The sequence below is a fragment of the Capricornis sumatraensis genome, chromosome 2 (genome assembly GCF_032405125.1).
Source record: "Capricornis sumatraensis isolate serow.1 chromosome 2, serow.2, whole genome shotgun sequence".
NCBI lineage: Eukaryota > Metazoa > Chordata > Mammalia > Artiodactyla > Bovidae > Capricornis > Capricornis sumatraensis.
The window spans coordinates 120,267,554-120,293,241 of record NC_091070.1 but is presented as its reverse complement, the minus strand read 5'-3'; the positions used below and the strand labels follow the sequence as shown (position 1 = coordinate 120,293,241).

The 25,688-nt window shown below is 41.9% G+C and overlaps 1 protein-coding gene across 1 annotated transcript; it reads right to left on the bottom strand.

Moving 5' to 3' along the window:
- On the bottom strand, positions 1 to 23,764 carry TDRKH (tudor and KH domain containing). Its single transcript, XM_068965070.1, has 14 exons — positions 23,656 to 23,764; positions 6,861 to 6,997; positions 6,119 to 6,225; positions 5,320 to 5,509; positions 4,294 to 4,433; positions 3,866 to 4,187; positions 2,614 to 2,774; positions 2,278 to 2,450; positions 1,977 to 2,041; positions 1,541 to 1,692; positions 1,215 to 1,316; positions 868 to 961; positions 575 to 662; positions 1 to 396 (listed from the first exon to the last, which is right to left on the bottom strand). The coding sequence occupies exons 2-13, from the start codon at positions 6,982 to 6,984 to the stop codon at positions 610 to 612; spliced, it is 1,683 nt and encodes a 560-aa protein (XP_068821171.1). The 5' UTR covers positions 6,985 to 6,997; positions 23,656 to 23,764; the 3' UTR covers positions 1 to 396; positions 575 to 609.
- Between the last annotated feature and the right edge of the window lie 1,924 nt (positions 23,765 to 25,688).

Sequence of the window (25,688 nt, the reverse complement as noted above, 5' to 3'; positions counted from 1 at the left end):
ACTTAACTGCAATCTTTGAGTTTACCACTCAAAAGATTTCCCCTTAACCAGAGTCACCTGATGTGGTGAGTTAGTCTGCAGAATCATCATTTCCAATAACCAAACCCTGGCTGTTTCCCAGCCTCAAAGAGGACACTGCCTAGCAGTACTGTGCATTATGACTGGCAGAGGGGAACAAGCTGGATACTACGCAGCCTGAAAGTCGTGTGGCAGTACTCACACTGCACAGGGCACAGGGGGTGGTGGTGAAGTTAGGGGCATGCTCTTGGGTAGTCCAGTGGAAGAAGAAAATGCATTTGGTTCACAGAAAGCCAGGTCATGTACATAACGAAGGAAGAACTGCATAGATCTCTTATTATAGGCTCTTCTCTCCAGGCACCGAGTCTTATGCCAAACCTGCCAAAGACACACACACAGAGACACAAAAAGCTTGAAAGGGCTCAAACGGAAAGTAAAGCTGCAGGAAGGCAGCTGCAGAGAAGTAGAAATAAGATGGGATACAGGGAAGAGGCAAGGCCCTGTGGTCACCCTCACTACTCTCTGGCTGCTACAGAGAGAGGACAGTTCTACTCACAGCAAAGCAGATGGCCGAGGCAACTGGAGGGGACTTCAGAGTAAGTAGTCGTCTTCAAGATTATCATCACCAGACAGAGAGGCAGCTTCTATTCAGACACGAGGGTAAAGTTAGATGCTGCCCTACTGTAGCAGGCACTGCCACTCAGGGTCAGAGAAAAAAAATAGGCTTTTTGGCGTTCAGTGACCACTCTGGTTAGGAGATAAATCTTGACACAACTTCCCTAGTTTGGAGAGGCTGACTAAGAATTGGTAACTTCCAGAGATGCTCGAGGGAACAAATGCTGTTTGTACCTGATAAACTGAGGCAGGACAGGGTGTTTGCTATCTCTCCAGGGCTCTTCTTGGTCTCAGTGAGCATGCTCAGTGAGACATCTATTTCTGTGGCCTGAGGGCACAAACAGGAGAAAAAGGAAGAACGTGTTTGGCTGGTGGGAAAGGAGAAGCGACCCCATCATTTTGCTCACAGAGTCCGGTGTGGCTGCTGAGGGACACAGTGCTTCCTTTGATCAACTAGTGGAGCAACTCAAGAGTACTTAAGGGTGTTCTACAGACTGCATGAGTGACTAGAGGCCCTCCTGTCTTGAGGCACAAGGTTTGTCCCAAAGCAGCACCGCAAATGACGATAATGGCTCACTTACTAGGTCATCCAACATTAGTGGGACAGCTCTGTTTTTTTCCGTGTCTTCTGCAAGCTCAATTGCGTATCCTTTACGAACTAATTCTAGCCCAATATCAAGTTTCTGAGAAAAGAAATGAAAAGGCTTCTTGGGTTCAAAGAAGGGCAAATCAGAAGAAGGGCAGAAGAGCTGGGATTGATACTTTAAAAAATTCCTTTGGTGGTTCAGTTAAGCAGGAGCTTATGAAGCAGGACTATCATCAAATAAGGATTTCTGGGAAAGGAAAAGAAGATGAGCCTGCAAATATACTGAAGAGACAGTGAGCAACAAGTGAACCTCAGTCTTACCTTCCCGTCGCTAGTATCATATAAATAGATCTTGGGCCAAGTTGAGAGCCCAGACTGGACGTAGCTAGAGATCTTGGCCACCAGGGGCTTCCAGTCAGCACAGTGAGTGAGTCTGTCAAACTCATCCAAAGCTTCCTCTTCCCATTGTTCACCTGGTTAAAAAAAATTGTAGACAGAGCCTAAGAAGAAGGGGTCAGTGCTGACAGGGGTGGGATTATGCCCTGGAGGGAAGCTGGAACTACCTCTGTCTACTTCAGAAGGTACCTATGTCTGACTGCCAGGCAGGTTTCTGGCTGTTGCTGTCTGGCACTGGTGATGAAAAGGCGCCTGAGCCCCCAGAACTCAAAAAGCCTGGGAATGTGAGAATCCCCACCACATGCCCTATGAAAGTTATTCTATTTGGACGCATAGTCAATAGGTAATAGGACCAATTTACCTGAGGGGGCAATCCGTGCCAGACTACACTCTATTGCTTGAAATGGAAGGCTTAGGAAGTCACTCCTAAAGTGAAAGAAACTGAAATTAGAATCCTAGCGCTAGGAGGGCCTTCTTATATTCGTTGCTTCTAGACAGCACTAGTTAACCCAGCAGCGGAAGATAATTAACTGATCTCTGTAAAGAGGTTCTCTTCCAACCCTCCCCGCCGGCCTCCTCCCCAGTGAGAAGTGCCAACAGCTCACCACCTTATGGCCAGGACTGAGTCAACAGATGGGACTCCAGCCTGACTCCACACTGACCTGAGCACCCTGAGATCCCTCAGTGGGCAATCTCCATTATCTCCAAAGTCAACAAAGTAAAGGTCCAGGTTCCCATTCTCCAAGGTACCAAGGACCCGGGCTCGATACCAGGAACCATTTGTAGGTAAAGGTGCTGCGACAATGTCTCCTACATGTACAGTCAAGTCTTCAGGCTACACAAGAAATGAGGAGCCAGGAGAGGGCAGAGTTAGGAAGGGATGGGCTAAAAAACTGAATACCAGAAGGAAGAAAGAACAAGCCATTGCTCCACAGGAAAGGGAAGAGAATACATCACGACTTTCATCAAACCCCAGCCCTGTCCCTATAGCAACTCACCAGACTATTTTCATAGTGCTGGGTCATCTCATTGACAAGCTTATCCAGTTGCAGGCTGCGGGAGCCAATGATTTGGATCCAGAAGTGGTTGGGATGTTCAGAGGCAGAGACATACACTTCTAGGAATTCATCAGCATGGAAACTGAAGTCCGGACTGGGAACTAACCACAGGCATAAGCAAGTTAAGCTACAGAATTATTATCTAATATGATGACCATTATCAGAATCATCTCTGGTTGAAACGGGAAGACTGCATCGGTGGGGTGAGAGGTACAAATACCAAGTGGCTAATAACACTTAAAAATGGCTGGAGGGACAAGTGGATGAATCATACAAGAACATCCTGAAGGAAAGGTACTATAAGCTATGTTCTGTTCTTTCTATGTAATTGAGTACTTAGAGTTCATTCACATTCTTTGTCATCTGCCATGTATTCAAATCAGCACCAATTATAATGAAGGGAAATCCCCATATGCTAGCTGCAGCAGGACCAGGGAGAAGATATGCAGACAGATGTGGGCTGCTCCAGACTGTATTCCACCACCGACTCATTACAGACCTGGACACGCCTATGACCCTCTTAAGGACTCTGGTCTGCCCTGCCCATCCCAGTACCTATGCATAGAAGAAAAAGCCCACAGCCTTTTCATTCTTCTTGAATGGTGAAGATTTTTAAGAACAGTAATGAGACAGGAAAAAATATTGGACTCAAAAGTATTTTACTTATTTGTGTATGTTTTTAGAAAGAATACCATGTAATTCAATTATTTGATGTATTACTTGCAGACCAGTTTCCTGTGAACAAGCATATTTCTATATTGTTCTCTAATTATTAGCTGGTTTGTATTCAGAAAAAAATTTGTGTTCAGTATTAACCCAAGGAAAATATTACCAGAAAGTCCCATCTGTAATTAAAGAACTGTAAATGTAGTCAAGAAAATAGAAATTATTTTTTTATTGTTTCCTTATTCTGGGTTATCTGAGCCAGTATTTCTGGCTTTCCAGGTAGCAGTAGTAAAGAACCCACCTGCCAATGCAGGATTGGCAGAGGGCTCGATCCCTCGGTTGGGAAGATACCCTGGAGAAGGAAATGGCAACTTGCTAGAGTATTCTTCCTGGGAAATCTCATGAACAGAGGAGATTGGCAGGCAACAGTCCATGGGGTTGCAAACTGGCAGACACAACTGAGCATACACACATAGCCAGTATGTCTATCTTCCATATGGCTAAGGGGGTCCCCTTTGTTACATACTTTCAAACATGGACATCTCTGGACTGGTCTGGACACCAGACCTCTGAAAGCTGTCATCAGTGGGTTTCTCCCAGGAACCCTCTTCTGGTCCTACAACAGCCACGTCACCATCTCCTTTGTGGGGAGGAACTGCCAGAGGTGCAGCCTGTTTTAAGCTAGTGCCAGTGTTTCTCCATAAAGCTGGCTCTCTGGCTCCACCTGGCTCTGTCACTTCCTCTCTTCTTACGCTGATTGGCTGCTTCCGTCGAACTCTGGTTTCTGCAGAATGAGCAATTCTCTTCCTAAGTTCTTCATCTTCTGAAACTTTCTCTAGTATCAAATGCTGTGGAAAATAAGAGAAGGGATGATATCTACATGGTCAGATACTGACCCAGGATGGAGTAAAGGGTTCTTCTTACTCTCAGATACAATTCAGGTTAGCTACTTGCCTTAGCTGCTGCCACTTCCTTCTGCGTTCCTGAGATTTTTATAAGTCTTGATAGTAGCAATGTTCCTTCTGATTCTTTATCACAGGTTATTTTGGCTCCTGAGGCCTTACAGATAGAACGAATTGTCTCGCCGCCTCTCCCTGTATTGAATAATACATAAAACCCTGTCTTTTCCTCTACTACAACTTGTGATGCCACTATCTTGTATACACTATGAGGTGAGAGTCAGGGCTCATTTTCAAACAATGTAGGATAGCGAATGGAAAACAGGAGCTACTGAGATCCTTACTATAATAAGGGGGGTACTAGATTATTTGCTCTATCCATTTTATTTAAATTCTACACACTGGCTAAGTTAATGTGGTCATGTCACTTTCATCATCTGGCCACTGAGCAGACTTCACAGCCTCACTTCATTAGAAGATATCCTACATGAAACCACTGGACCAAGGACAGGACATTTCTCTGCCTCTCACAGCAGCATGAGGGATGCTCTAGGAGAAGGCATAAAAAGTGCTTTCTAGAGCACGGTCTTGAGAGATTTAGGATAAAATGAGCATCCTTAGCTGCCCTTTAAAAGTCTTAATATGAGGTAAATACATTTACCTGAACCCGTGTGGAACCTATTTGTAAGGTTCAGGTCATACTTTAAAAATTTTTTATTATTTATTTTTGTCTGTGTTGGGTCTTAGCTGTAGCATGCAGGCATCTCTTCAGTGTGGCACACAGGCTTAGCTTCCCTGAGGCTTGTGGGATCTTAGTTCCCCGACCAGGGATCGAACCCATGTTCCCTGCATTGGAAGGCAAATTCTTAACCACCGAACCACCAGGGAAGTTCTCTTACAGCTTCTTGAGGTAATGAGTTTTGCTTTACCATTGGCTCTATAAAAAAGTAAAGCTCTGCTCTCAGTTTCCCTCAGCAAGGTGAAGGGGAAGTAGGCCAGCAAAAGCCCGCCAGAAGGTGTGAAAGAAAGGAAGGCAAAGGGAACGAAAAAGGAAACAGCAGAGAAAGTTGTCCGGTGGTACCTATGATTCTGCCCACGGATCTCTGGGGGACTGAGAGCTGCTCAGACACTGGCGTATTCTCTGTCAGGATCTGATGAATCGCTGCTTTGGCCTTGCACACCTGAACAGGAAAACCACTGATAAGCAGCACCCGCTCATCTCCTATATCCTCCGTGTCCACATCGATCCGAGCACCTGTCTTCTTTCTTAGCTGCAGAGAAAATGATACGTGGCAGCGTGTTCTGGAAGAGCTCTCACTTGGGTCAGCTGAGGATACTCTAAACCTAACCCTGGAGGTGGATGGAACTGGACACAGTAATCAGTGAAATCGGGTTTTATAAGCAGTCCTCAATTCCATGTACTTATGGAAGGAGAGACAAAGGCAACCCTAAACAGCAGTTAACCCAAAACAGTTTTTCTGTGTTTAGACTGGTCTTTCCCCAGATTTGGATTATAGAATCAATTATTTAGTTTTCTTGACATTCCAACTGAATAATGGAAGATGGTAAAAAGAATTAAGAGAGCAATAAATTTATTGCTGCCAATTAATAAGAGTTCGTAATTCCATAGCAGAAAGGAATGATTCAAACTATACCAAGATGAGAACCATCCAATTAAAAATCCCCATTTCAAGCTAAGTCACCCATTCTATAAGGAGTAGAAGTACTCATCTCCGACAGGAAAATAGCAGCTAGAAACTTCCTATTTTTGTTTTGTTTGTTTAAAATATACATGGTGTAAGTGGGTTTTACAGAATGGGGGCAGAGGATGGACAGCAGAAATCAATCCCGGGAAAGCTGCCGCCTGCTCACACACTTACTTGTTTAATATTGGCTCCTTGCCGGCCAATGATGAGCTTTACAGCCTCCTGGGGGACTCGCATCTCTATCTCGATGTCATCTTCCCCAACAAATGTCAGCCGTTCTTCTGCACAGATCATCAGATCAGATTTAGACAATACCCAAAGCTATTACTTCCCCTCCCCTGAATCAAAGCTGTCAAAGAGACATTGATGTAAAAGATAAACTGACGATTTCAATCACAAAGAGAAGGAGAAGCAGCATCTGAGCGGGAACTAAAGGGTCCTGAAAGACCAGAAGATGGGCATTCTCTCTGGGATACCGTTTTCAAATGTTAAAATGGGAAAAGCCATTGGCTTCTGGGCAGACTACTTCTCCCAAGACATGACTCCTGGAGAAGAATGAAGGCCAGAAGTTGCCTGAGGAGTCCATTAGGCTCAGAACTTCCCTTGTTTATACACAGATCATTTTTCTAAGTCCTACTCTCTAGGTCCAGCTTGTGGGGAAACTGGACCCAGCAGTTAGCAGAATCCCTTACAGTGCTGGTGTTGCTGAAGGGAACAAATCAACAGAATTATAAAATGAGCTCTTTATTTCACAGACTAGCTTCACATTAACATAGAAAAGAAAAACTCTATTTCAAAGGTCCCTCACAGAGAGCCAATTACATCCCAACAAATGATAACTTGAAAGAAGTTTCAAGTTAACAGTGCCAGAACATAGTCTAACCATTTCTGTATGTACAGCCATGGTTTCACATACCTCTGCTTTCCCTATATCTGCGGTATAGGATATAGGCAACTGTCGCACTGGCAGGGATCCCAAGGCCCAGTGCTATTTTTTGAATAGTGGACAAACTTGTCCAAGAAGTCCGTTCAGTGGACATTTTCGGCCGCCTCCTGAAATAAGCAAATGAAGAGAAAGGACCTTTCATACAACTTTTACGCCAGAGAGAATGGAACACATTACAATATTACAAAGAATACTACAGCCTAATTTCCCATTTCAAGAGCTTGAGCAGTCTCGAGGTGTGCTTCATGTGAAAGGTCACAGGGTTATTTTTCCTGAAAGTTAGCTGAGGGACACACACACATGACTAAATAGAGGAGTACTACTCCCTGCTCAGCCCCTGCCAAGAGGGCTGTATATTGATCAGCTTTAAAAGACAAAGGAACAAGGAATTAACTGAATCAAATATTCTTTAAAATTTACATTTCATATCAAACGATTTAAAATCCCTTATATGTGCACTTCTATGCCTTCTGGCCTTTCCAGATGCTGTTGTCTCTGAAAGGAATGGCACTCCAGGCCCAGGTTTATGTTTTGCTGCTTTACTTCTCTTTCTTGGAAGTGTGGTCTATTTATTCTCTGTACTCCTTATTTCTACTTACTCCTCAACTAACAGTGAATGGGGACTTTCTCCTGGTCCTTCATCAAAACTAAAACTTTCCAGGTAATTAACCTAGATGGCATATATAAGCCTTATCTAATCTCACCTCTCTTCCCTCTTTCCCATGGTTTCTATTTATCTGGAGGAGTCTTCTGAGTTTTGAGCTGGTCTTCCAGTGGCCTCTATCCATTGCTATTGTCACTCTGCTCTCTTTGGACAATTTTATCCATACTTGAAGCCTGAACTACTATCTATATGCTAATGACCCCAACACTGTACCTGAACTGATTGCTCATCAAATCTCAGACCACTGTAACGGTCTTCTTGCTATTAGTCTCTCTCTGACACTGTATCTTCATTTCCTTACCAAGCATATCTTAATATGTCCCTCACTCTATTTCTTTATTTCATGTATCAATACTTGCTCACCTTCCCAATTATTTTATACCATCTCTTCTCAAACCTCTAGTGCTTCCTTCTTCATTCTCCCTCTCAAGTGATGTCTGCTTCCTATTTCACTGAGAAAGTAAGGCATTTGGAGAAAATATTAACTGACTTCCAAACTGATCCACCCACCTCCACCTCCTAGTATTTTATCTTCCTTCCTGTGGTCATGGATGAACTACCTTGGCTCTAGCACTGAGTCTTTCATGTAAGTGTTGCTCTCCTTCTTTGTCCTGCATCATTAGTGTTTTCCTCTCTACCAAGTCTTTCCATGAGCAGACAAACACGCCATTATTTCTTTCTTAAAGAAAATTCTTTCTCAATTCCACTTATTCCTCCAAATACTACTCATTTCTTTCCTTCCTTTTACAAGAAAACTCAGTGTCAATGCTTCTGCGCTAGATTTCCCTCCTTGAATTCACCCTTGCTGCTCTAGTGAAGGTCACCAGTGACTTGGATTTGCTACATCCAACGATCAAGTCTCAGTCCTCCCTTTACCTCGCCCACCACCAGAGTCTGGCACAGCTGGTGACTCCCTCTTCTCTGACACTTTCTACACTTGGCTTCACAGTACTGCTTCCTGGTTTTCCTTCTCCCTTTCTGGCTGCTCCATCAGTCACCTTTGTTGGTTCTTGCTCCATTTTTTAACCTCTGAACACTGGAGTGACCCAGGGCTCTGTCCTTTGCCCTCTTTATTCAAGAATCATTCCATCTTGGCTTTAAGCCACATCTATTTGCTGATGTTTAACTCCCAAATTCATAGATCTTGTGAGGACTGTTCTGAACTCCAGGTTTGTACATCCAACTTCTTATGAAATATCTCCATTTGATGTTTAATAGGTATCTCAAGCTTAGCAAATGCAAGTTTGCTAAGTACTCCAGATCTCACTCCTTTCTTCTTTGCCCTATCAGTTAGTGGCAACTCCATTCTCTTCAGTTCCTCAGGCTAAAAATCTTACTCTTCTTCCCCTCAAACAGCACATCTATCCTGGAAGCAAATCCTTTTTGTTTTACATTGATTATCCAGAATCTGACCACTTTTTAACATCTCTATTGCTATGACCAACATCTGCTCAAAACCACCATTATCTCTTGTCTAGATTATTAAAAAGCTTAATTACCTCCCTGCTTTTTATCATTGTCCAATTTATTCCCCATATAATAGCTGGAATAAGTGAAAAGTGTTATCCATCTGCTCAAATCCTTCCACGGTTTTCCATTTCACTGTGATTAAAAGCCACAGTCATTATAATGACCTGCAAGGTGTTCATTTTGATTGTTTCCCCATTGGAAAGTTAACTCCCCAGAGGCAGGAATTTTTTTGTTCCTCAGTACTTAGTACATAGTAGCCACTTAACAGGTATTTGGTCAATAATCATCTTTGAATGAACACACTTCCTCTTATTCTTCAGCAACTCTCTTGCCTACATGTAAGCTCAGTGGTTTGAAAGGTACTTTATAACCTAATCTCTGCCCATCATCTCCACAGCCTTATATTCTAACACTTCTACTAGGGGAACAGGATGTGCTTTCTCAAGTATTCTTGCTCTGTCACATGTCACTTCTGTCTTCACAGTCTTATTCCTTAGCCCATCAATACACTTACAACCATTCTGCTTTTTACTTTAACAAATTCAGTTCAGTTGAGTCACTCAGTCGTGTCCGACTCTTTGCGACCCCATGAATTGCAGCACGCCAGGCCTCCCTGTCCATCACCAACTCCCAGAGCTCACTCAAACTCACGTCCATTGAGTTGGTGATGCCATCCAGCCATCTCATCCTCTGTCGTCCCCTTCTCCTCCTGCCCCCAATCCCTCCCAGCACCAGAGTCTTTTCCAATGAGTCAACTCTTGGCATGAAGTGGCCAAGTACTGGAGTTTCAGCTTCAGCATCATTCTCTCCAAAGAACACCTAGGACTGATCTTTAGAATGCACTGGTTGGATCTCCTTGAAGTCCAACGGACTCGAGTCTTCTCTAACATCACAGTTCAAAAGCATCAATTCTTTGGCACTCAGCTTTCTTCAGAGTCCAACTCTCACATCCATACATGACCAGTGGAAAAACCATAGCCTTGACTAGATGAACCTTTGTTGGCAAAGTAATGTCTCTGCTTTTGAATATGCCATCTAGGTTGGTCATAACTTTCCTTCCAAGGAGTAAGCGTCTTTTTAATTTCATGGCTGCAATCACCATCTGCAGTGATTTTGGAGCCCCAAAAAGTAACAGTTTTGAGACTGTTTCCCCATCTATTTCCCATGAAGTGATGGGACCAGATGCCATGATCTTAGTTTTCTGAATGTTGAGCTTTAAGCCAACTTTTTCATTCTGCACTTTCACTTTCATCAAGAGGCTTTTTAGTTCCTCTTCACTTTCTGCCATAATGGTGGTGTCATCTGCATATGAGGTGAACATTAATAACATTCTATTTTGTTTTTCCCCTGTAGGAGAGTATTTCAACCCACTCCAATATTCTTACCTGGAGAATCCTGTGGACTAAAGCGCCTGGTGGGCTACAGTCCATAGTCTCAAGGAGTCAGACACTACTGAAGCAACTTAACACACACTGCATTTTGTTTTACATATAAAATGCAAATATTCTATCAGGTGAAAGAACTGACTGTTGGATATTAAGCTCTCTAATAGGTCACAGAAGGTGACAGGAAACTAAAATCTGCTAAATTTTTAGTAATGGACTTGCTGTCAGATGTTAAAAAGAGTAATTTGAGGATGATTTTTCCCTTCTTTCTTTCTTTCCTCCACTTATATCTCTCTGATCCTTTCCAGAACTTATTTCAGAGCTTTTTGTTTTTGTTTTTTAATACAGTTCTATCTTGGGGGCTAAGAAAGTACCATTTGTGCAACAAAAATTAGAGAGAAAACTTTAAATAATAGTTTAACTAGTACATTTCACCCAGACTTTTCCTGTCCTAAGGAAATTAGGTTGGGGTCATAATTTCATATTACGCGTGATGAAATAAAAATTCATATTCTAAAGCAAGTTGAGGATAATTTAAAAATTAAAAACATTTCCCCTGCCCTTTGGCCTTCTCTCTCCTCTCCAGTGTGTATCTGCACCATGCATCGACCAAACTGGCCCACTGGCCAGAAGCCTGCTCGAACCATAAAGCATAACATTCTTGGGGAGCTAGACTCAGAAGCAGCCACATTCGATCCACTATACTGCCCTTACAATGTTGCTCAGACTGTATGTATCTCATATCTGAATTAGGTTGCCAAGTTAATAATGGGAAATTGCGCCTCGAAGGCCCAAACTCTTGTGCAGACAGATAGCCACCTACGGAATACCAGCTGGGTTATATATGCTTGCAAATATTTAACTAAAAATTAGAGGAAACCCCACCCTGAAATGGCCAAGACTGGGTTCTCTTTTTGGCATTCCAAAACTGATTTTCTGAATGCAGTTAAAAGCTGGCAGTCTCCTGAAACTCTGCCTGCAGGGTCTACTAGAAATAGTGGAAAGAATTTTTCTCTTTAAAAAATTAGGTTAGCAGGGAGAAATATTTGTACAGGGCTAGCTTTTTAAAGCTTTGGATTCTGTGAACTGAAAAACTTCCAAGTTAAAATTTTAGACAGCTCTCATCTTAAACTACTGTACCTATTTTAACTGATATGCAGAAGGCTCAAAACACTTCAAAATTTCAAAATAGCCTCATTGAAAGATTTGTTGTAGAAGGCTAATGAAAGATTAATGATAGGTACCTAAAAACTGCTCCCCTCTATCTTTGAATACTCATTCTAATAATCCTCTCTCTGACTTGCCTTTCCACTCTGGAGATACTATTAAATGGTTACCTTTAGAAATGGGACCACCTGAGGAGTGCAAGTTGGTACAGCCACTATGGAAAACAGTATGGAGGTTCCTCAGAAAACCAGAGGTATCATATGATCCAGCAATCTCACTCCTGGGCATACACCCAGACAAAACTATAATTCAAAAAGATACATGCCCCCTTATGTTCACAGCAGCACTATTCACAAAAGCCAAGACATGGAAATAACCTAGACGTCCACCGACAGATGAATGGACAAAGAAGATGATATATATATATATATATATACACACACACACACATACAATGGACTACTACTTAGCCACAAAGAACAACAAAATAATGTCATTTGCAGCAACATGGATGCAACTAGAGATTATCACACCAAGTGAAGTCAGAAAGAGAAAGACAGATCCATACTTATATGTAGAAACTAAAACACAGCGCAAACGAACCTATACAAACAGAAACAGACTCACAGACATGGAGATCAGACTTGTGGCTGCCAAGCGGGAGGGAGAGGAGGGGCCAGCTGGGAATTGGCTGGTAGATGCAAACATTTAGAATGGATGAACAAGGTGCTACTATACATAGTGCAGGAAACCATAATGGAAAAGAATATCAAAAAAATATATATATGTGTAAAACTAAGTCACTCTGCTGTAAAGCAGAGACTGGCACAGTATTGTAAATCAACTACACTTCAATTAAAAAAAAAAAGAAATGGGACACCTGAGGCTGTAGACCATAGCTAAATAATTTCTTAAGCCCAGGAAGAATCCTTACAAGTGTTTGTAAATGGATTGCCAAGATGGGTTATCACTGGCCTGACTAAACTAATCATAGCTGATATTCAGAACCTGAGAGGAATTTTACTGGGGGGAGGTGGGGTCTCTGTTCCCCAAGCTAAATGAGGGAACATAAAATTCCAGCATTAGTGAATGCATATGTCAGTCCTTGCACTGAGGTGGCTACTCAGTTTTATGAGGAATTAAAAAACACTGTCCTTGTGTTGCAGGAAGGGGGACCCCTTCCAGGGCCCCAAAATGGGCTCCTCTCTAACACTCAGAAATGAACTGTCTGAGCAGACACATGTGCTAACCAAGCAAGAAATATTACTGGAAAAGGCTCCTGGGCAGAGAGTTGTAGGGTAAGGGAACCCAAGAAAACAGCTCTGACACATGGCTCACAGTCTCAGGTTTTGTGGTGATGGGATTAGCTTCCAGGTTGTCTTTGGCCAGTCATCCTGGCTCAGAGTCCTTCCTGGTGGCACATGCATTACTCACCCAAGAAGGATGCTAACGAGAAGGATTATGGAAGGTGACTGGACACATGGTGTCTCCTTTTGTTCTTTCCCGAACTCTTCCAGTTAGTGGTGGCTTATGAGTTCCGTGTTTCTTACCTGGACCTCCGGTCATAAAGTAACTCATGCAAATAGTTACTATGGTGCCTGGCCAGGGTGGGCGGTTTTCAGTCAGTGTGCTTCCCCTAACACTTGTTCTAAATCTAGTCTTTATAGGACCAGAGGTGTGGCCTCCAGAAATAATACAAAACTCACAGGTGGCGCCAGTGGTAAAGAACCTGCCTGCCAATGCCAGAGACTCAAGAGATAAGAGTTCCCTTCCAGGGGTTGGGAAGATCCCCTGGAGAAGGAAATGGCAACCACTCCCGTATTCTTGCCTGGGAGATCCCATGGACAGAGGAGCCTGGCAGGCTACAGTCCACAGGCTCACAAGGAGTTGGACATGACTTAAGTGACTAAACAACAACAAAACCTCACTTATTAAGAGGCTTGCAAGTACTGAAGAACAAATATCTAGCCCTTAAGGAACAAAGTATCCAAGGAGGAACTTGTGTTTTTCTTCCTATGCCTTTGAGAAGCAAATATTCTATTTGGTCTTTTCCAGGAGCTCTTATCTGGACCATCTTTTTTTTTTTTTTTTTGCTGCACTGTGTGGCTTGTGGAATCTACGGTCCCCAGGGATTGAACCTGGGCCCCCTGCAGTGGGAGTGCAGACCACCAGGAAATTCCCTGGACTATTTTTTTAAAATACAAATTTCATGCAAATCAAAACTACAATGATGTACTAACTCACACTGTGCAAAATGTCCATCATGAAAAAGTCTACCAGATACTGAAGAGATAAGATGGTGGAGTAGAGAGACTTAAGCTTACCTCCTCTCACGAAAACAACAAAATCACAACTAACTGCTGAACAATCATTGACAAAAAGACTTAAGCCAATAAAAAAAGGTATTCTACATCCAAAGACAAAGAAGAAACCACAACAAGACAGAGGGGCTCTTTCATGATTTAATCAAATCCTATACCCATTGGGTAGGCAATTGACAAACTGGAAAATAATTATATTGCAGAGGTTCTCCCACAGGAGTGAGAGTTCTGAGCCCCAAGTCAGGCTCCTCAACCTGGGGATCTGGCATCAGAAGCAGGAGTTCCCAAAGCATTTGGCTTTGAGGCCAGTGGGGCTTGAGTGCAGGAGCACCACAGGACTGGGGGAAACAGACTCTACTCTTAGAAAGCACATACAAGGTTTTACGTGTGTTGGGACCCAGGGCAGTGACTCCACAGAAGCCTGAGCCAGACCTACTTGGAGGTCTTGAAGGTTCTCCTGGGAGACAGGTTGGCTGTGGCTCACAGTGGGGGCAAGGACAGGTGGCAGGGGACCCAGTGAATATTCAGTGTGAGCTCTCCAGGAGATCACCATTTTGGCATTGAGACCTGGCCCCGCTCAAAAGCTTACAGGTTCCAGTGCTGAGATGCCTCAGGTCAAACAACCAACAGGGACTCCCTGGTGGTACAGCGGATAGGAATCCACCTGCTAATGCAGGGGACGTGGGCGGATCCCTGGTCCGAGAAGATTCCATATGCCGTGGAGCAACGAAAGCCCATGTGCCACAACTACTGAGCTGACAAGCTGCAACCACTGAAGCCTATGCTCTGCGACAAGACAAGCCACTGCAACGAGAAGCTCATGTGCTGCAACGAAGAGTAGCCTGTGTGCAGCAACAAAAGAGCCAGTAATGAAGACCCAGTGCAACAACAACAACAAAACTACCAAGGTGGGAAAGAGCCCCATCCATCAGCAGACAGACTGCTTACAGTTGTCCCACAGCCACCTCTAAACACGCTCCTGCTTACCAGAGGGACAAGACCCAGCTCTACTCACCAGTGGGCAGGCACCAGTCTCTCCTTCCAGGAGGCCTGCAGAAGCCCCTGGACCAACCTCACCTACAAGGGGACAGAGAACAGAAGCAAGAAGCTACAATCCAGCAGGCCGAAAAACAGAGGCTACAAACATAGAAAGTTAGACAAAAGAGAGTAATGATAGTAAACAAATTATATCAAGCATCTTTTCCAACCACAACAAGCACAACACTATGAGATCAGAAGTCAACTACAAGAAAAAAAAAAAGGTAAGAAACAAACAACATGGAAGCTAAACGATATGTTACTAAACCAATGGATTACTGAAGAAATCAAAGATGAAATAAAAATACCTAGAGACAAATGAAAATGAAAACAGTGATCCAAAACCCATGGGACACAGCAGCAGTTCTGAGAGTTTATAGCAATACAATCTTACTTCAAGAGACAAGAAAAATCTCAAACAACCTAACCTTACAACTAAAACAACTAGAGAAAGAAAAACAAAATCCAAAGTTAGTAGAAGAAATCATAATGGTCAGAGCAGAAATAAATGAAATAGAGATGAAGAAAACAAAAAAGATCAATGAAACTAAAAGCTGGTTCTTTGAAAAGATAAAATTGATAAATCCTTAGTCAGACTCATCATGGAAAAAAGAGGGTGCAAATCAATAAAATTAGAAATGAAAAACTGATACCACAGAAACACAAAGGAGCATAAGAGACTACTACAAGCAACTATACAGCAATAAGACGGACAACCTAGAAGAAATGGAAAAATTCTTAGAAAGGTACAGTCTCCTTTCTCAGAAGAAAGGAAAGAAAACCAGGAAGAAAATAGAAAATATGAACAGACCAATCACAAGTACTGAAATTGAAACTGCAATTTAAAAACTTTTAACAAACAAAAGTCCAGGACCAGATGGCTTCACAAGTAAATTCTATCAAACATTTATAGTAAACACCTATCCTTTTGAAACTGTTCCAAAACACTGCAGAGGAAGGAACACTCCAAACTCATTCTATGACACCACCATCATCCTGATGCCAAAGCCACACAAAGATACCACTAAAAAAGAAAATTACAGGTGAAATCACTAGTGAACGTAGATGCAAAAATTCTCAAATACTAACCATGTGAATAAACATACACCGTGATCAAGTGGGATTTATTCCAGAGATGCAAGGATGTTTCAATATCTTCAAATTGATCAGTATGATACACCACATTAACAAACAGAAGAGTAAAAATCATATGATCCCCTCAATAGACGCAGAAAATGCTTTTGATAAAAATTCAATACCAATTTATGATTTTTAAAAAACTCTCCAGAAACGGGGCATAGAGGGAACCTATGTCAACTTAATAAAGGCTATATATGACAAACTCACAGGTAATATCATACTCAATGGTGAAAAGCTGAAAATGTTTCCTAGGGAATCAGGAACAAGACAAGGGATGTCTGCTCCTGCCAATTTTATTCAACATAGTTCTGGAAGTCCTAGCCATGGCAATCAGAGAATAAATAAAAGGAATCCAAACTGGAAAAGAAAAGAACTGTCACTGTTTGCAGATGACATGATATTATACACAGAAAATCCTAAAGATACTATCAGAAAACTACTAGAGCTCAGTGAGTCTGGTAAACTTGCAAGACACAAAATTCATAACTCTTGCATTTCTATGGGGCTTCCCAGGTGGCGCTAGTGGTAAAGAACCCTCCTGCCAATGCAAGAGATTTAAGAGATCTTCCCTGGGTCAGGAATATCCCCTGGAGGAGGGCATGGCAACCCACTCTAGTATTCTTGCCTGGAGAATTTCATGGACAGAGGAGACTGGTGGTCTACAGTCCATGGGATCGCAAACAGCCGGACATGACTGAAGCATGAAAGATTAGAAAGAGAAATTAAAGAGACAATCCCATTTATCATCAAAAAGAATAAAATATCAACACTTAGAAATAAATCTATCCATGGAGGCAAAAGACCTGTATTCTGAAAACTATAAAATGCTGATGAAGAAAATCAAAGATGACAAACAGATTCAATACAACCCCTATTAACTTACCAATGACACTTAACAGCAAAAATTAACAGAATTAACAGCAAAAATTTTTTAAATTTTTATGGAAACACAAAAGACACTGAATAGGCAAAGTAATTCTAAGAAAGAAAAGAGCTGGAGGAATCAGGCTCCCTGACTTCAAATTATACCACAAATAGCTCATGCAACTCAATTAAAGAAACAAAACAACCCTATCAAAAACTGGGGAAAAGATCTAAATAGACTTTTCTCCAAAGACGACAGATGGTCAAAAAACACATGAAAATATGCTCAACACACTGTTAATTATTAGAGAAATGCAAATCAAAACTACTATGAGTTATCATCTCACACTGGTTAGAATGGCCATTACCAAGAAGTCTACAAACAATAAATGCTAGAGGAGGTGTAGAGAAAATGGAACCTGCCTACACTGTTGGTGGGAACGTAAATTGATACAGGCACTATGGAGAACAGAATGGGGGTTCCTTAAAAAAAGAAAAGTACAACTACCATATGATTCAGCAATCCCATTCCTGCGCATACATTTGAGAAAACCATATTCAAAAAGATACGTGCACCTCTGTGTTCATGGAAGCACTATTCACATTAGCCAAGACATGGAAACAACTTACGTGTCAGAGGAGTAGTGAAAGAAGATGTGGTACAAGTATTACTCTACTACAAATGTTACTCAGCCATAAAAAAGACCGTAATTTGCAGGAACATGTATGGATTTACAGATCTTACTAAATAAGTCAGAAAGACAAATACCATATGATATCACTTACATGCAGAATCTAAAATATGACACAAATGAATTTATTTACGAAACAAACAGACTCACAGACAATGGAAAACAAACCCATGGTTACCTAAGGGGAAAGGGAATGGAGAAGGGATAAATTAGGAGTTTGGGATTAGCAGATACAAACTACTGTATATAAAGTAGATAAACATCCTACTGTATAGCACAGGGAACTATATTCAATATCCTGTAATAAACCATAATGGAAAATATGAAAAATAATACGTGTATATATGAATAGCAGAATCACTCTGCTGTACACCAGCAACTAACTTAACATTGTAAATCAATTACACTTCAATTTAAAAAATAAAATGCAAATTTCAGGAAGCGTGTAGGTAATTTAGAATTTGTCAATGACAAAATCTTAACTATCTTCTCCATTAAGTACTAGTAGAAAGGGTTTAGCCATCTAGAAAGGTGACTGACTTGTTCCATCTTCCAGAAACCCAATTTGAATTTGCTTGTAACTGATGGGTTTAATATTACTGTCCCTGATTCATGGCTGAAATTTTGGAATGAAAACTATAGGGTGTCTGTTATGTATCTGTGTTGTAGCTGTGCTGCTGCTGCTAAGTCGCTTCAGTCGTGTCCGACTCTTAGCGACCCCATAGACGGCAGCCTACCAGGCTCCTCTGTCCATGGGATTTTCCAGGCAAGAGTACTGGAGTGGGGTGCCATTGCCTTCTCTGGTAGATGTGCTGTATTGCCAAAATTAATTTGTAAAAGAACTCTATATATTGGCTTAAAGGAAATAAAACATCTATATAAATACTCAGAAATTTCACATGATCTTGTAAGCAGATAGGATAAGAGGTCCCTGGACACTGTTTTCTTGACAGTAGAGAAGCCATTTTTAGCCTAAGTCATTTTGTGACCTAAGCCTGGCCACAGTGCTTGTCCTTGAACAGGTCTCATGACAGTAAGTAATGATTTTAAGGGAACAAAGAATCCAGAAAACAACGGCTTATCAGGCAACAGAAGTAACAACAGCAAAGATATTATTATTAGTTGTTAACAAAACTCCAGGGTCTATTTCAGTCTTAAAGATTAGCTTGAAGCACTGAACCACTAGATCAACTGACATCTAAGGGATGATACTGTCTTTTCCTGACTCTCCTGACTTCAATTAACTCAAGAGAGGAGTCTCAATCACTCAAGACCCTTCACGAATATGCATGTGCCCTTACACAGACCCACCAGTTTTGCTATTTGAGGAGACACTGTTTTGGGAAAGATCCTCAGTGTTCTCCTTACTTGCTGCAAGTAATGAATCCTTTTTTCTCCCAGTCTTTGACTTGGTTTTATGGCTTGACACCCACCAAGAGGTGAAGCCAATTTTCTGGTAACACCTGGGAAATACTCAATAGTGAATCAATATCTGGTATTAAAGTTAGCTTAAGTTTGCTGAATTAATAATATGTATCTCTTTAGAATCATCAACACAATGGATGATATTTTTATTGTACCTAGATTTACTAGAAATCAAACAAGACCTTAAATCTGTTGCAAAATTTGCTGGCAAGAAAATAACTTGATATGATGAAACTTTTAAGTAAATAGAGGTAAATGAAATAAGGGCCTTTAGGTAAACTCTTTCAGACTAATTATGTTTTGGGAATGTCTATCCAAAATGCTCTCCATATTTTGGTAATTTGAAATTTTAGCATTTTGCTAAATTAAGTTAAATGCTGAAAGTCTACTGAATAGATAATTACCAAATAAAGTGAGATACTGTAGCATTAGTGAATATAGGTTTCCTTTTACAAAGAAACTAAAGATATTTGGAACTATTTAATAGGTTTGGTGCCATGCTAAGACATTTTCTATTAAAAAGCACATGTTAGCCACAGTCATCAAGACAGTATGGTACTGGCACAAAGACAGACATATAGATCAATGGAACAAAATAGAAAGCCCAGAGATAAATCCACACACATATGGACACCTTATCTTTGACAAAGGAGGCAAGAATATACAATGGAGTAAAGACAATCTCTTTAACAAGTGGTGCTGGGAAAACTGGTCAACCACTTGTAAAAGAATGAAACTAGATCACTTTCTAACACCACACACAAAAATAAACTCAAAATGGATTAAAGATCTAAATGTAAGACTAGAAACTATAAAACTCCTAGAGGAGAACGTAGGCAAAACACTCTCCGACATAAATCACAGCAGGATCCTCTATGATCCACCTCCCAGAATTCTGGAAATAAAAGCAAAAATAAACAAATGGGATCTAATTAAAATTAAAAGCTTCTGCACAACAAAGGAAACTATAAGCAAGGTGAAAAGACAGCCTTCTGAATGGGAGAAAATAATAGCAAATGAAGCAACTGACAAACAACTAATCTCAAAAATATACAAGCAACTTATGCAGCTCAATTCCAGAAAAATAAACGACCCAATCAAAAAATGGGCCAAAGAACTAAATAGACATTTCTCCAAAGAAGACATACGGATGGCTAACAAACACATGAAAAGATGCTCAACATCACTCATTATCAGAGAAATGCAAATCAAAACCACAATGAGGTACCATTTCACACCAGTCAGAATGGCTGCGATCCAAAAATCTGCAAGCAATAAATGCTGGAGAGGGTGTGGAGAAAAGGGAACCCTCCTACACTGTTGGTGGGAATGCAAACTAGTACAGCCACTTTGGAGAACAGTGTGGAGATTCCTTAAAAAATTGCAAATAGAACTACCTTATGACCCAGCAATCCCACTGCTGGGCATACACACCGAGGAAACCAGAATTGAAAGAGACACATGTACCCCAATGTTCATCACAGCACTGTTTATAATAGCCAGGACATGGAAACAACCTAGATGTCCATCAGCAGATGAATGGATAAGCAAGCTGTGGTACATATACACAATGGAGTATTACTCAGCCGTTAAAAAGAATTCATTTGAATCAGTTCTGATGAGATGGATGAAACTGGAGCCGATTATACAGAGTGAAGTAAGCCAGAAAGAAAAACACCAATACAGTATACTAACACATAGATATGGAATTTAGAAAGATGGCAATGACAACCCTGTATGCAAGACAGCAAAAAAGACACAGATGGGTATAACGGACTTTTGGACTCAGAGGGAGAGGGAGAGGGTGGGATGATTTGGTAGAATGGCATTGTAACAGGTATACTATCATGTAAGAATCGAATCACCAGTCTATGTCCGACGCAGGATACAGCATGCTTGGGGCTGGTGCACGGTGATGACCCAGAGAGATGTTATGGGGAGGGAGGTGGGAGGGGGGTTCATGTTTGGGATCGCATGTACACCCGTGGTGGATTCATGTCAATGTATGGCAAAACCAATACAGTATTGTAAAGTAAAATAAAGTAAAAATAAAAATTTAAAAAATAAAAAAAAACTAAAAAGCACATGTTTTCTAGAAACCATAAATAGCATTGATGTACTATTTATAAGCATAAATAGTATATAAATATTACATACTATATATAAGCTTGCCAATCTACAGAATGCTAATGTAAAACAGTTAATAATTGCTTACTTGTTAGTTTTCATTAAAAATTAGAGTTTTAAGAACTGAGAATTCTAAATATACACAATTTAAGCTACTAGAATAAGGGAAACATTGAAGTATACAAGGAAAGAAAAATGTTTTCAGAAAAAAGATATGAGAAACAGAAATACATTTCTATATTTGCCTTTGAGATCTTTTATTGTCACTTTGGTTCGGTGACTAAGAATTGTTCCACATATAATCCTATTTGACTAAGCGTTTTAAAGCTTTTTGATATGTTTAAATTTTTATTTTTTTAAATTTTTGGCCACACAGTGGCATATGGGATCCTAGTTCCCAGACCAGGGATGGAACTGGCACTCCCTGTGTTGGAAGCTCCGTCTTAATCACTGACAGGGAAGTCTCAAAACTTTTTGATATTTTTGACAAACTTCCCAAAGTTCAAATTCTAAATAAAGTTCATTTTACCTCTAATTAACTTTGAGGTTTTCCAAAGGGTCTCTAGAACACCTCAAAATGTTTTTCTCTGTCTCAGAGAGGACAGAATGACCCTAGTATGACTCTGTACTAAGCTGGGTTTTATTGCTATGGGTTTCCATAGTACTCCAAACATCCCTTCATAGCCCTTGCATTGCTTATAATCATTGATTAATGGCTACGTCTGTAGTGAGAATGAACTGAAGGCAGCAACAGCCGGTGTAGGGAGACCAATTCAGAGGCTAGTCCAGGTGTCACTGATGGAGATGGAGAGATGCAGACAGACGGTTCAGAGGGCTTTCAAAGGAAGAATACACAAGGCCCAGCAATTGATTTATGGAAAAGTCAGAGGGTGAGCCAAGGAGCTGACTATCACATTTCTCATTTGAGCACCTGGTAGATGGTAGTGTCTGATAGAATACTGATGATCTGTTGTGGGGGGGAGGGGTGGGGAATGAATGTCTGTGACATGGATGAATTTACTGGGTGACTTCCATTTGAAACAAAACCTAAATTTTACTAACATCTCTTCAGATACTACGAATGAGGTTTGTGCTAAAATATCAGCTGATATCTCAAAAAATATCTACTTGATTAATACTAATCAAGTATAGTTTACAACATACATATCCTTTCACATTGCTAAGTTTCTCTTAAAAATTAAAAGTGGAAAATATGATGGAAATGAGAATAATTCTACAGTGAAAAAAAGAAAGTGAAAGTGAAGTCGCGTCAGGCTCCTCAGTCCATGGGATTTTCCAGGCAAGAATACTGCAGTGGGTTGCCATTTCCTTCACTAGGGGATCTTCCTGACCCAGGGATCAAACACCGGGTCTCCCGCATTGTAGGCAGACGCTTTACCATCTGAGCTACCAGGGATTGTGCCAGTTCTACAGTACTAAATGCTAACTTGTGTTTGATTTTATTACTTCAAGTTGAATGTAAGGAGGAGACTAGACCTTAAGATCATAGAAAGTGAAAGACAGTGAAGTCGCTCAGTCGTGTCCGACTCTTTTCGACTCCATGGATTGTAGCCTACCAGGCTTCTCAGTCCACGGGATTTTCCAGGCAAGAACACTGGAGTGGGTTGCCATTTCCTTCTCCAGGGGATCTTCCTGACCCAGGGATCGAACACCGAGTCTCCAGCATTGTAGGCAGACGCTTTACCATCTGAGCTACACATAAGACATATGGGTCATCTCAAGGTTGAGAAATATAGGTAGGCAATGCTTTTCGGTAAAAGCTAACTTTGACATTTCCTGATATTTGTATTAAAACAGTTGCTAACAACTATCTGATATGCATTTCAAAACACAAAGTGAACTCCATCACATCAGCCAGAATCTGATATATCACCCCAGTATCTCCTAACAACCAGAACCTGCAAGGTACCTAAAACATGGTGATTGGTTTGTCGAACTGAAGCAACTCATTCAATGTTCTCATTCTTGCTACATTTATTTTTAAACCAGTGAGTGAAAAAAGCCTCCACCCATTTCTCTCAGCTGAGGAAAGAGTAGCTGTGACACAGGAGTCTTAAGCCAAAACCCACGATTCTATCTGCATTAAAAACTAAAGAGGGAAAAACAAATACTGAAGACCATTAAAGAAAAAGCTTTGGGAAATAGGCAAACTGATAATCACTGGCTTGGGGCAAACCCTCTCGCACGGTGCAAGGGTCCGCTGATGACTACCTTGGGACGAGCGCACTTGCTCTGGAAACAGTTACTAGCCCCGGGGTGGGAGAAAGCTGCCCCCACATAGCGCCTCACCACCCCAGGCTCAGAAGCTAGCTCCCGGGCCCCACACCCTCGCCTCGCCCGGGGGCACCTTTCTTCTCTCAGCCCCACATTCCCCGCCTTCTTGTTGCTAGTGGTGTCCCTGGCTCAGCCTCCCCCACTCCCCAAACCTCCGCTCCTGGTCCCTGCCTTTACCGCTCCTGGAGTCAGCCGTCGTGCGCTTTGCCTCGCACCTCGCCCCTGGGGCCGTAGCCGCCTCTCAGCAGCAGCGCCACTCCGAGGCCCGCCAGCCTCGCTTCAGCCGCCACTTCCCCGCCCCCTCAGCGCCCGCACCAATCAATGCCCGGCTTGCAAGCCCGACCAATCAACCTCCTTCTCAAAACCAATCCTCGCGGGAGCTGCCCCTGAGCGACGGCGCAGCGCTGCGTGCTGGTACCCAATTACCCGGATGGAAATCAGAGCCCGGCCCACCAGGTCAGCCAATAGACTCCAGGGAAAGCCGACGAGGTTGAGATTGCACCTGCTGAGTATTAAACAGCCAATTAGAGGCTCAAGGAGTACGCCCAGCGCATCTCCAGGCCAATTACCTAGGAGGCTTCCACTGAGGTGGAGGTGGGGGTGGGGTTGTAAATCAGCGCTCCGGAGGTTCAGGGGGGTGGAATCACTCAACCGCATCAGTGTTCGCACAAAATTAGTGCCTTTGTACAAAGCCAGTGCCACTCTACAACCCAGTGACCATTGGGGAAGCCGCCTCCTGACGGGCGATCCTTTGCCTCGATCGTTTCGCATACTATGACAGAGACTCAGGAGACATGAAAAACGTCCCCCCGCCTCATCCCACGGGAAAACATTAAAAAGGCTTTGTAGAGATGAAGAAAAAGCCAAGCGGAAGGAATTGCGCCGCAGAGCGTCAGCAGCTGTTTCTCTATTTCTCCGTCGAGGAGTGAACAGACGAGGAGGACTGACACCACACAGCAGGAGAGATGAAGGACCCAAGTTCGGAGCAACCCGTGGTAAAGGAGCTGTTCGGGCATCAGGGGCCCACCCTTCCCTGGGGATTAAAGGGAGACCGGTCAAGGCTACTGGCTCGAAGGCACAAGCTGCGGGTAGGGGGGCCGTTTCTGTGGGGGCGAGGAAGGGGAGGCAAACGGCGGTTTGGTTTGGAAGCGTGTATTCCAGTCGCCGTCTGGGTACTTGGACCGTTATGGACGGTTGGGCCCTGCTACCCACTCAGAGCGGCGGAGAGCCTCGCGAGGTGGCCCCGATCTTTCCCCGCCTCCAGTCCCCTCCCCGCACTAGGGGCTCACCCTGCGGGCAGGGGTTGAGCGCTCCATGTAATGTGGGAATCGTGCGCACCAGGATCTGTCACAATGCCTGGCACATGATAAGCATGCAGTAAATGTTTGTAAAATAAATGCAAGATTATATGTTTAGTCAACTAAGGAGATGCCATTGAGCCTCAGTTTTCCGTTTTGTATTAATTTAAAAAATATATGTGTTTTGAATAAGTAATACATGTACATTCTACCAAGGAATGAACAGATTTCTCATCCTTAAAGAAGCAATCGGTTTTACCAGATTCTTGTGGATTTCCCGCAAGATTTCTATAATATGCATACATTAAATTTATATATATTATCTAGTTGGTAACATGTTATATATGACTATTTTGCAATTTCTTTTTGCATGGTCCCGATATCTTTCTGTAGCAGTACACATGTATCTGCCTAATAGTTAAGTTTCACAGTAAGCTTGAGGCATGTATTAAGGTTTATTCAATCAGTCCTTTAACATTATATTGACACCCAAGTATATTTTGTTTGTCTCTTGTATATCTGTACAGTAAACATTTAGGGCTGCAAACATTTAAGTCTGACCAGTGTGTGTATTTTTTTTTTTTTTGGCTATATACAGTTTCACAAATTCTCTTTCTTCCATAAAGATTTTTCTCATTTGCATTCCACCAACAACATTTGAAAAGGATTTTGGTAAGTATAGTATTGCCAAGTTGCCTTCCACAGAAGTTTTACCAGTTTTCTCTGCCATCAGCAAGCTTATACAGCCTGTTATAAAACTTTTGGATTTTTGACAATCTGATAGTGTAAATGGCATCTCACTGCAATTTTAATTTTCATTTCTCTTATAAGGTTGAGCATCTCTTAGTATGTTTAAGTGGCAATTATATTTTTCTGTAAATTGTCTGTTCGTATACTTTGGATATCTGATAA

Coding starts and splice junctions, on each gene's coding strand:
- TDRKH (XM_068965070.1), bottom strand. CDS start 6,984: ATGTCCACTGAACGGACTTCTTGGACAAGTTTGTCCACTATTCAAAAA. Junction 2,775..3,865: donor AGAGATGTCCATGTTTGAAA/GTATGTAACAAA, acceptor GCCTGTGGTTAG/TTCCCAGTCCGGACTTCAGT. Junction 1,317..1,540: donor ATGATACTAGCGACGGGAAG/GTAAGACTGAGG, acceptor TTCTTTTCTCAG/AAACTTGATATTGGGCTAGA.